Genomic DNA, 12,329 nt, shown 5'->3' with positions numbered 1-12,329 from the left:
TTTGATCACCATAAAAAAAGCTAAATGTGAATTTGTCTACAGATGTTAAACTGTTTGTTTTTCTGTCTAGTCTCAATGATAAATGGAATGTTTCTATAGCTTGTTTTCAAGAAGGGTTGCTTGGTTTACTTTTAGGTACAGGTTATGTTAATTTATTTTAAACATTTTTGTATTGCTTTACAATGCATTATTTGGTGTGGAGTTTTTTTTTTTAAGTAAAAACTTAAAATGGATATAAAGGGATACCTTGAGTATCCTCAGCCGATCTACTTACTTACTCTAACGTAATGTAGGACAGTTGTATCAGCATTTCACTACATATTGTACTATGTATCACTTGCATGTGACAAATAAATTTTGATTGATTGAGTATTCCTTATCCAAAGTGCTCAGGACCATGAGCATTTTGATGAGTTATTTTTCCTTTATTTTTTTATATTTTTATATTTGAATGAAATATCTTGCATTTATGTTGTAATATACACATCAAACACATGAAATACTTACAAATAGATTTTATGTGAGCAGGAAACAAGGTTTCAAAACATGAAACCGTTTGTGTACTACTATATCTCAGACATTTTAAATGCTAAGCAATCCTTTTCTTGCATATATTAAGTGCTGTTACATATGTCCCCTATAGTGGTTTATGTGAGAAAACAGATTCTCTCTTCACTAAAATAAAATCAGTGTCTTCCTCCTTTCTAGGATAATCAGTGTTTCCTGTTAAAGCCAATTTTCAGAAATAACAGGATTTGAGTATTCAATCCTTTCCTTTTTCGCCAGGGAAATGTTTGGGATTCGATTTGCAGATCTGGCTCTTAGAAGCCAGATCTGCAGGGAAAGGGATGGTAGAGGTTTGAGGTAGAGCCTGTTTTTCACAGAAATACAGATTCACGGATCCATGTCTCTGAATGTTAGATTGTTTCAGGAAAAAAAACTGAAGAAAAGTAAAAACATTGAATATATGGAAAACGCAGCACAGTTCTTAAAGATGCCCCTGCCAATACCACAATAAGTGTTTCTCCTGCTTTGGGAAAAAAATGGGCTATCCATACAGTATGATTAGTCTCTCCCACAAGCTGTAAAGCATTTGTTTGCTGAACAGGAATTTTTTTGAACATTAAATTTTTATTGTGAATTTTTCCAGAGAGTATCTGGGGAGGGGGGGATACAGAAGGAAGGGAGGGAGGGAAGGGGACAAAAGAAGACAGTGGATGGTAAGTCATACTTGTCTCACAAATCACATTAGATCATAATAATGTACTAAAAGTACAATCTGCATCTGTAAAGAACAATACATCTCATGGTAACGAATAGCCTTTATCTATTGAGAATTAAGTACAGATAAGTCAGGAGGGCTGTTGTGTGTACTCGAGCGCCCCATTTTTTCGTTATAGAGTGACCAGCCATGCCATTTCATTACTATTGAGTTTGGGGAAGAAGAGTACTTGGCATCGGTGGTCTCGTAGATAAAGTGACTGTGTACCTTGTTACGAATAGCCTCTAGGGATGGTATGGTATCAGATTTCCACAGTTTAGCAATAGTCGACTTGGTGGCTATAAGGACATGGCCTAGAATATACCTATCAGCCGCCAAGAAGTGAGATGGGAAGATATGGAGCAGGGCAAGAGCTGGGTCAGGAAGGATGGGTTGGTTTATTATTAGGCTCATTAGCTGAAATACTTCCCCCCAGAGAGGCCGCAAGCGTGGGCACTCCCAAAATATGTGGAAGATATCCCCAATATTGCCACATTTCCTCCAACAGGAGTTAGGGGATGATGGCCAAATCTTATGCAACCTGGCTGGGGTGAAGTAGGCCCTATGAATAAGCTTGAAAAACATTTCAGAATGATTTATACAACGTGATATCTTGAAACAGGTTCTAAAGATGTTCTCCCAATCTTCCTCACTGAGAGATCTATTCAGATCTCTTTCCCATAGGGATTGTGATTTCAGCTTATGTCTTACATTTATAGAGAGTAAGTGGGAGTACCACCACGATATGCCGCCTTTGTGAGAATAAGTGCTCATCCTGGTTTTAAGATAGGCGGGGAAAGCTGGTTTTGTGTTGGGTGTGGTTAGATGTGATTGTAACCAACTTCTTATCTGTAAGTAGATGAAAAAGTCCTGTTTGGGGATATTGAAGTTGTTTTGTATATAATTGAAGGGTGCAAAATTATCCCCGACATACAGGTCTTCCACTGATGCTATTCCCTGATTAATCCATCTATCTAATGGCACATTGGGGATTAAAGATTTCAAAGCTTTTAATGATAAGAAGGGAGCCGGTAGAGCTGTCTTTTCTAGAGAAGCTGTCATTTTATACCAGACATCTAGGGTGGCTTTAATAGATTTACAGAGGGCTGAGACTTTTCTAGTTTCATTTTGTGGGAGCCATACCAGGTCTGCGATGGGAGTAGGGTGGGAGTAGGTACTCTCCAACAACACCCACGGTTTCGGGTCTTTAAGATCAAGCCAATCCCTAGCCTGGTTTAGAATACAAGAGGCGTAGTAGGTTTCAATATCGGGGTAGGCAACACCGCCCTCGGATTTAGAGCTTATTAGAATCTTCTTAGCAATTCTAGGTTTGGCCCCTCTCCAAATATATTTAGTCAGAAGTTGGTTAAATTTGTTCATTAAGTTTTTTGGGGGGGATCTAGGGATAGAGCGGAAAAGGTACATCAATTTCGGTAAGAGGACCATTTTAGCCGCAGCCACTCTCCCCAGCCATGACACATCATGCATCATCCAGTCTCCAGTCAGCTCTGCAAAGGCCCTCAGCAGGGGGCCATAATTGCCCTCCAAAATATGATTTTCCAACGCCAGGTTAATTCCTAAGTATCTCAGTGAGCGGGTTTGCCATGCGTAATTGTACTTTTCTTTTAATCTAGTGATGGTATCTTGGGGGAACCCCAAAGGAAGGGCCTCAGTCTTACCAGTGTTTAATTTATAGAATGATACTTCAGAGTAGTCTTGTAGCACCTTGTGTAAAGCGGGGAGAGAATTTTCAGGATCTAAGAGACATAATAGGACATCGTCCGCAAATAGGCTAATTTTATGGGACGAACCACCTATTACCGGACCCTTAATAGAGTTATTACATCTAATGTGTTCAGCGAGAGGCTCAACCGCCAGAGCAAAGATCAAGGGAGAGAGTGGGCACCCCTGACGGGTACCGTTGGAGATTTTGAAGCCTGAGGAAGTGCAACCATTTGTGAAAACCCTTGCAGAGGGACAAGAGTATAGAGCCAGGATTGAATCTAATATCCGGCCGCTAAGACCAAATTTTTCTAAGGTCGCACGCATGAAGCCCCAGTGGAGCCTATCGAAGGCCTTTTCGGCGTCCAGTGACAGGACTAAAAGGGGGATTGTCTTAGATGAGCAGAATTCGATAACGCCTAGCACCCTGCGCGTGTTATCCGGGGCCTGTCTGTTCAAAACAAAACCCACCTGGTCATTTTTAATGAGGGAGGGGAGTAGTGGACTTATACGATTAGCAACTAATTTAGCGTATAGTTTCAGATCCGAGTTAAGGAGCGCAATGGGTCTGTAGTTTTGGACTGCTGTTTGGGGTTTCCCTGGTTTGGGGATGGTGATGATGCGGGATTCCAGCATCTCAGAGGGGAAATGTTTTGCCAATGAGGCCTCATTAAATACCTTAAGTAATACAGGTGACAGTTGGGATTTGAATGTTTTGTAAAAGTTAGAAGGGAACCCATCGGGCCCCGGGGCCTTGTCTGATGGAAGAGAGTCAATACCAGTTTGGACTTCTTCCAGTGTCCAGGGTGCGTTAAGAGAAGCACATGCCTCCGGGGACAACGTAGGGAGGTTGATCTTATTTAAAAAACTTTGGATCTTCTCATAGTGTGGTTGGTGAGTGGCAGGGTCATCCTTCAAATTATATAGTTTAGAGTAATAATCTGAAAAGACGTTGGCTATCTCAATTGGGTCATATACTTTTGCGCCCCGGTCGGAATAGATCATGTGGATTTTTTCCCTTGCTCTCTTACCTCTTAACTTTCTGGCTAATAGTCTACCCGAGCGATTCCCAAGTTGATAAAATTTCTGATTTAGTCTACTAACATTGCGTTGGACTTCTGCTAGGTAAAAGCCATTGACTTTATCCCTTGCTTCATTTAATAGCTTAAAGAGCGACTTATCAGCTGGGTTGGACTTATGGGCAGCTACAAGAGTGGTGAGCTCTAGTTCAGCTTGTACTAAGGATTTCTTGTATTCCTTTTTCATTTTGGCAGCTATTTGAATTGCTGAGCCTCGAACTACCGCCTTAAGAGCGCACCAATGATTAAAGGTAGAAGTAGCGTCAGGGGAGTTCTCCTGTAGATAGTAGTCTATTGCCGAATGTATAGCCTGCTGAGCCTCCAGCTGAACAAGAGTCTGACGTCCCATACGCCACGGGCCGGGGGCATTTGTCCTACTCATTATTTCCCATTCTATAAATATCGGAGAGTGATCTGACCATGATCTGGGGAGAATTTTGATCTTGTTGAAGGAGTCTAAGGACCATTTGTCTGATATGGCGAGGTCAATTCTCGAGTAAGTGCCATGCACGTGTGAATAGAAAGTATAATCCCTTACTGAGGGGTTTTTGACCCGCCATATGTCAAAGAGGTCATATTCTGCTAGCAACTGACGGAGACCCTTAGAGGGATTGCAGGGCCGACTGGAGGAACCGGGGCGAGCGCACGTTCTATCTATAGCGGGGTCCGGGACCAGGTTAAAGTCTCCCAGAAGCAGCAAGGCTCCCTTACATAGTTGTTGGACTTTGGTGCAGAGCTTTCTACAAAATGGGAGTTGCCTAGTGTTAGGAGCATAACAGGACACAATAGTCACGTCCCGGTTTTCGAGAGAGCCTGTTAAAATCAGGAATCTCCCGTCCGGGTCGGAGTATTGGGATGAGAGGGAGAATTCACAGTTTTGCGAAATTAAGATAGCAACTCCCGCTCTCTTAGATGGACCATTAGCCATGTAGCAGTGCGGGTAATTTCTGTCGTGAAATAACGGGGGAGCTGAGTCTATAAAATGTGTTTCCTGGACAGCTGCAATCTGGACCTTATGTTTGTGAAAATATTTAAGAGCTAACCTCCTCTTATTGGGGGAGTTAAGGCCTTTGGCGTTGATGGAAATAATGTTAACCATGATCCTCTATTGGGAGAGCATCTTGAAGCATTGGAGACAGACAAAAAATTGTACCAGGGCAAACATAGGTACCATCCTGACTGTGATCTGGGGGGGTAACAGGGGGGTATACAAGGAGAAGGCGAGTTGAAAGGTAAAGGAGGGGGGGACCCCCAGCCGGGGGTAAAGTTGGACGCCGTACCATGGCGACACTCTAAGAGGATGTGGGGGGGTAGTGGAGAACACAGGGACACCTGGATCTAAACCCAATCTGTAACATAAACATAAACGTAAAATGGGGCCTGAACTAACCTCAGCTATTTTGCATAGAGGGATTGCCTCCACCCGTAACCCCCCTAAGGGAATCCGGGGGGGGGGGGGGGGGGGGGGGGCACAACCCATGCCTCACTTGTCTGAGAGTAAGTTTTCTAGGCCATATAGAAAACGTATAGAACACAGAACAAATAAACTAGAAGAACATCAACCTGTCAAGGATGTAAAAACAAAACAAAGAGAAAACAGCAGTAAGGCATCTTCCAAGGATAAAACAGTGCAAAGTGACCGCTTGGTATATAAACTAATTTCTATAAGTTAGCACAGAGACTTTAAACATGCGGTACTTAGAGCAGTAGCAGCTTTACCACAGGGATACATTTAGTGATCCAACCCTGACGCAGACCAGTCCCGCTGGAGTCCGCGCTCAGGTGATGGGTCGGGCGGAGAGCTCGCTGATTGCAGTGTGGAGAGGAAGCGTTTCCCTTCATCCACCGAAGACAGTACCGTAATTGTACCCTCTCGATTGATTAGTAGTTTTGTGGGGAATCCCCATCTATAGAGGATATTTTCTTTGCGTAAAGCAGCCGTTATGGGTTGGAAAGAACGTCTCTTGGCTAGAGTAGCTTGAGATAGGTCTCCAAAGATTTGAAGAGGCCCTAGTGTTCTGGAGGCAGCGTCGGATGGTCTGGCAGCTTTCAGTATCGCCTCCTTCACGTGATAAAAGTGTATGCGCATAAGTACATCCCGCGGGGCGTCCTCTGGGGCGCTTCTTGCTTTGGGCAACCTGTGGATCCTGTCTATCAGGAGGTCTGCGGTGGGCTTATCGGGTAGAAGTTTCTGGAAAATCTTGACCGCAAAGTCGTTCAAACTGCTATTTGAGATTGTTTCTGGAACTCCACGCAGCTTAATGTTGTTCCGTCTCGATCTGTCCTCCAGGTCTGAGACTTTATCTCGCAGGGCAGCAACCTCAGCTTCTAAGGCGTCATGGGAGGAGATTAGATCGTTATGGGAGGAGACGACTTCTCCCATTTTGGTTTCGATATGATCGGTGCGTTCACCTAGGTCATCAATTGATTTCTGGCAGTCCCGAAGCGTGGCTTTAAACTCGTCGGTTACCTCTGTTTTAAACTGGGACAGCAGTAACTTCATAGAGCCCACAGTAATTGCTTGGTTATCATCCAGGGCATTCGCTCCTGAAGCAGGTTTTTCTGCTGATGAGGCATCTGACCCCGAGGGACTAGGCGGATTTCTTTTAGGAGGTTGCTGTCCATCCTCGCCGACTTTCTTGGGCCTTACAGGGGAGGGCTTAAAGAAGGCCACCTGGGAGACCGGGTGCGGAGTTTTGGCACGTTTAGGAGGCATCCTCCAAGCCAGGGACACGTTAATAGTATAAGGTAGATATTTGAGAAAGGTCAATCGCTAGAGGGTTTTAGAGAAATTGACAGGTTGTAAACTTCATGGGTTACATTTCCAGGTGTAAATTGTACAGGTCAGTTCATCTTTTCAGGATTATTCCACACAGTAAGTGAAGTTGCAGTATGTTCATACGCCACAAGATGGGGCTGTTAGCTTAAGTGGAACTGTAATATTGGAGTAGCAGTAGTAACCTGCTATGAGGCAGGTATTGATTGGAGCAGAGGCAGGACAGGCTGGGGAGCAAAGTATTTGTGTCCACCCAGTAGTGCAGCTCACTCAAGGTGTCACACAGTAGGTGTCTGTTTTGGGGCCCCTTTGAGCAGGGTGGGCTGTAACAGGCCAGCCCTGCTGTAGTGGGGAAGTTGGCTGTGACAGTCAATATGGCCGCCGCTGGTCTCCGGGGCAGGGGAGCTCCCAGGGGGCCTGTAAATACCTTGTGGGCTCAGTTGTGGTGTCCCCAGGGGTCTGGGCGGGTGTCTGGCTATCTCTGGGCTCAATTCCAGGCTGCAGGGGGGTTCCGCCGGGCGTAGAGCTCTAAATAACGGGTCCGGAGCTCCGGCGCCGGCCGCAGCTTCAAATTTAGGCCCCGGCTTCAGGTGCGGGGTAGGCCGCGATGCGTGCGTAGCGCGTCTGCTGGGCTCCGGGGACTACTGTGTCCCCCTCACTCTCCGGAGGGTACAGGGCAGCAAGACCAGCCTGTCCCAGGTCGCTGTAACCTCCTGTGTAGCACAAAAAAGCTACAAGGCTGGAGGAGCTGTAATGGCTGCGACTGCTCGCTTGCGTGGTCAGACCACGCCCCCGCTGAACAGGAATTTGATTATTTTCAAGAGTGCTCTTGACAGGTGAGGTATGACGCTTGATGTACCATTTCAGTTTAGACTGCTACTGTGGTAGTATCAGCAGAGAGGGCAAGGAAACCTACAGAAAATGTCCCATTATATCCCTAGCAGATAAGCCTACCTGTAGGGCAATGCCCACCCTCTTCCATGCATGCATACATTTTAAAGTTCTGTCTTTGCATTTTAGAATTGTTTGAAACTGAAGATATGTTTTTTTTTTTTCTTGACAGCCTTCAGTAGACCTATTAATCAAAGTGTTTGAAAGAGTGTCGTCCTCTGGAACGAATACTGCAATGTCCCATTTACTGGACATATTCTTCAAGGTATTCGACTTCAAATTTCCATGGTTATAGAAAACTGATTAAATTGTCTTGTTCATTTTTTATATTTTATTACTTTATTATTGTATAATGTTTACCTTTCGTTCTTTTTTGCTTTGTTAAAAGCAGAACATTTTGTGTATTACAAGCAATATGCACGGGTTGTCAGTATAAATCAACGGGTAGCACTGCGAATGGGAAAGCCACATAGATCAAGTGAGGTTTGAGTATTATTGGTACTAAAGTAAGACCAACAAGATCTTAGTATGGGTTCTCCAAAGTTAAGTATGGTCCACTGGGGTTCCATTGCCTGGTGACCCATCTCCCAAAATGCAAAGGTGTCTGGCTACTTTGCTTTTAGTAGACAAGCCAAACAGTGAATTAGCAATGCTACAAGTGTAAAGAAACCTAAGGGACACTTCCAACTACTGAAGAAGCGTAGTGTATAGTTCTTAAGTCATGTTTTACTAGACCGTTTTCTAATGTGGCGTGGTTTGGAACGGAATACATATGGATGACCAGTAGTGGGGAATCGGGCAGTCAGAATATAGACAAGTGCATCCCTATAAAGGTTACCCTGAAAGGGGATTGGTAAGCATACTTACCCCCCCTCCCTGCAGCATAACACTAACCTTCCCCGCTGTTGCCTAACCCCCTCCCATAGCCCAATCAATCCCAAGTCCCCTGCTTGTGTCTAGAGTAGATTTATGTCCTTGCCAAAAGTTATACAGTTATATCTAGTCTCCGTCTCAGTCCCATGATCCACAAGTAGTAATTTGTGCAATCTCTGTTTTGACTGTTCACACCTGGGCATGTCTAATTACTACCATGTTGCGTGCACACAAACACTTTGCTTCAGTGATGAGGGGGGCTACATCTGTACGTAGGCAAGATGATTGTGAAGTATCCTATATCCATTACTGTTGCCAGACATTTTTATGAAAAGGGCTTACAGTGAAAGATTTCAATTCATGCCCATTGAATAAAACCCTAATGAAAGGGTGTCAATGGAAATGTGAATTTGTCTACATATTTTAACCCCTTCCCGACATATGACGTACATTTACGTCATATGTCGGTTGCGGGGGAATCAAGCCAGCTCACGGAGTGAGCTGGCTTGAAAGAGAGCAGGTAATGGCTGTATATTACAGCCAGGTACCTGCTCTCACGGCCACGAGCGGCGAGTTCGCCGATCGTGGCCGTTTAACCCTTTAAGCACCGCGGGCAAAGCGCCCGCAGTGCTTAAATAGCTGATCGGAGGGGGGGCGCCCCCCTCCGGCGCCGATCGGGGCCCCCCGCGGCGAGATCGGAGGGTGCCGATCGGTTGCCATGGCAGCCAGGGGTCTAATGTAGACCCCTGTGCTGGCCATGTCAGCATTCCTATTACATCCTGCCTGAGGCAGGATGTAATAGGAAGTGCTGAAAATCACTATGTTCAGCCATAGAGCTCTATGGCTGAACCTAGTACAGGCGATCGCGCCCCCTAGTGGTCAAGTACACTAGGGGGCCTTGTAGTAAAAGTTAAAAAAATAAAAAGTTAAAAAAAAAAAAAAAAATATTAGAAGTTCAAATCACCCCCCTTTCCCCATTTCACAAATAAAAATAAATACTAAATAAAAAAAATAAACATATTTGGTATCGCCGCGTTCCTAAAAGTCCGATCTATTAAAATATAACATTAGTTATCCCGCACGGTTAAAGGCGTAAACGGAAAAAAATTCCCAATGCCAAAACTACGTTTTTTGGTCGCATCGCCTACCCCAAAAAAAGTAACTAAAAGAGATCAGAAAGTCGCACATATCCCATAATGGTATTAATTAAAAAGTACACTTCAGCCCGCAAAAAATGAGCCCTCACCCAGGTCCGTAGGTGGAAAAATAAAAAAGTTATAAGCCGCAGAACATGGCGACGCGACGCAAATTAGAAAAACCGTAAAATTTTCTATTTTTTTTTTTTTTTGTGGTAAAACGTAACGAAAACTATATAAGTTTGGTGTCACCGGAATCGTAACGACCCATAGAATAAAGATAACCCATCATTTTAAACGAACTATGAACTCCAAAAAAACCGTAACCAGCGCAAAATTGTGGAATTGCGTTTTTTTTTCTTTTTACCCCACATTGAATTATTTCCTGATTCCCCAGAATATTATACGGTATAGTAAATGGTACCATTAAAAAGTACAACTTGTCCCGCAAAAAAAAAGCCCTCATGTGTCTATATAGCCGGAAAATTAAAAAAGTTACGCTTATTTGAACGCGAGGAGGAAAAAAAAAAAAAAGTTAACAAAAAACGCCCCGTCGGGAAGGGGTTAAACTTTTTCTGTCTGGTCTCAAAGAGAACAGGCTGTTTCTATAGATTGTTTTCAATAAGGGTTGCTTGTTTTTTTTTTAGGTGCAGGTTATGTCAATTTGTTTTTACATTTTTTGTAGTACTTTACAATGCATTATTTTGTGTGGAGTTTTTTTTTTTTTTTTTTTTGCGGTAAAAAAAACTTCAAATGAAGGATAAACATTCATTTGAAGTTTTTTTTACCGAACGTTTTGGATACCGAAGGTTCGGTACCATAAGCATTTGGATAAGGTATTTTTCTGTATTTTTAAAATATTTCTTTGGTACTTATGTAATATCTGGACTCCCGTTTTTCTTATGAGACCGCGTCCCCTCGCGGGGCTCGCTGCGCTCACCACGCTTCGGGCACGGTGGCTCGCTGCGCTCGCCACACTATATAAAATCAACTCCATGCGTAGTTGGATAGTAGACGTATGAAAAAATGGGGTGCATTTAACATGGGAGTCCAGATAATACATAAGTACCATTTCTTTATATTTTAATGAGTGATCTTGCATTTATGGTGTGTGTACGCATCAAACACATGAAATACATACACACATATTTTATTTGAGCATGAAACAAGGTTCTCAGACACTGAATTTAAATGCTAAGCAGTCCTTTTCTTGCACATATTTAATGCCGTTATATATCATGTCCCCCCCCCCCCCCTCAATTTTGGATTTTTAATCATGTGATAATTATTTGACTTCTTCTCAACAGATTGTAGATCTTGGACTGAACTTTACATTTGTGGAAATCAATCAAATAATAGCAACAATTAACCCATTCACTACCTCTGCAAACCATGTTAACAGGCTTATGTCCATGAAATCAAGGTAAAAATAGTTTTTCATACTGGTTTGCAAATATGTAAACAGCTGAGGAATTATGCATTAATACCAGCAGTTATCTTGTTTGAAAAGTTTACAGCTGGCCTTTCAGCTAAAGATTTATTGTCTGATCTGGTTGGAAAAAAAATCTGGTAATTTATGGGAGCAAATGACATTGTTCTGAAATGCTCGAAAATGGACAAAAACTTCAGATATTAACAGATTTTTGTTCCAGTCAGCTAGATCGGACAATAAATCTTTAAGTGTATGGCCAGCTTAACTGTCCTCAGGTGTTTTAAAATCCAAGATAGTGTTTATTACTCTCCATCACATTTTGAAGCTTGGTGCATCTGGGCCTAAATGGGTAAAAAGTGGACAATTCTTGACCCAATTAAAGATATATAAAGTTGTTTGGTTATTTTTATTTGTGTTGGTTCATCTACAGTATGTTCAAGGTACTGTGCTGTGCAGTAGCCCATTATCTCTTCTGTTCTCTTTACTTTAAGTGTTTATCTAAAACAACCATGTAGTTCTCACCCTAGGAAACTAGCCAATTAAAGTTGGTATATATTAATGATATGCTACAAAATACGGTAGCTTCCATCTCCTAAAAGGATACCATTTAAAGTTTTCTTGAATAGAGAGCTTTCTGGTGGAAATACAGTCAGGTCTATAAATATTAGGACATTGACACAATTCTCATATTTTGGGCTCTATACACTGCCACAATGGATTTGAAAGGAACCAAACAATATGTGCTATAACTGCACACTTTCAGGGTATTTACCTTCAAATCAGGTGAACTGTGTTGGAATTATGTTTTCTATATGTTCCTCCCACTTTTTAAGGGACCAAAATGAATGCATCAATCGACTCAAAAGCTTTTCATGGATAGGTGTGGGCTATTCCCTCATTATTTCATCATCAATTAAGCAGGTAAAAGGTCTGGAGTTGATTCCAGGTGTGACATTTGCATTTGGAATCTGTTGCTCTCAATATGAGAGCTGTCACTATCAGTGAAGCAAGCCATCATTGGGCTGAAAAATAAAAACAACCCCATAAGAGAGATAGAAAAAACATTATCAACTGTTTGGCACATTCTGAAAAATAAAGAACACTCAGCAACACCAGAAGACCATGAAAAACAACTATGGTGGATGACCGAAGAACTACT

General features: G+C 42.8%; 1 protein-coding gene across 2 annotated transcripts in view; it reads left to right on the top strand.

The window, feature by feature from the left end:
- Positions 1-12,329, top strand: part of TOPAZ1 (testis and ovary specific TOPAZ 1) — a 106,311-nt gene that overhangs the window by 73,629 nt on the left and 20,353 nt on the right. For both annotated transcript variants that reach the window (XM_083188630.1, XM_083188631.1), the window contains exons 8-9: positions 7,902-7,994; positions 11,046-11,161. In XM_083188630.1, the coding sequence (XP_083044756.1) occupies positions 7,902-7,994; positions 11,046-11,161 (209 nt within the window). The remainder of the gene's footprint in view (positions 1-7,901; positions 7,995-11,045; positions 11,162-12,329) is intronic.

The sequence above is a fragment of the Crinia signifera genome, chromosome 5, assembly GCF_055691185.1.
Source record: "Crinia signifera chromosome 5, ASM5569118v1, whole genome shotgun sequence".
NCBI classification, from domain to species: Eukaryota; Metazoa; Chordata; class Amphibia; order Anura; family Myobatrachidae; genus Crinia; species Crinia signifera.
Note: the sequence above shows the minus strand (reverse complement) of the source record. Positions and strands in the feature narration are given on the sequence as shown.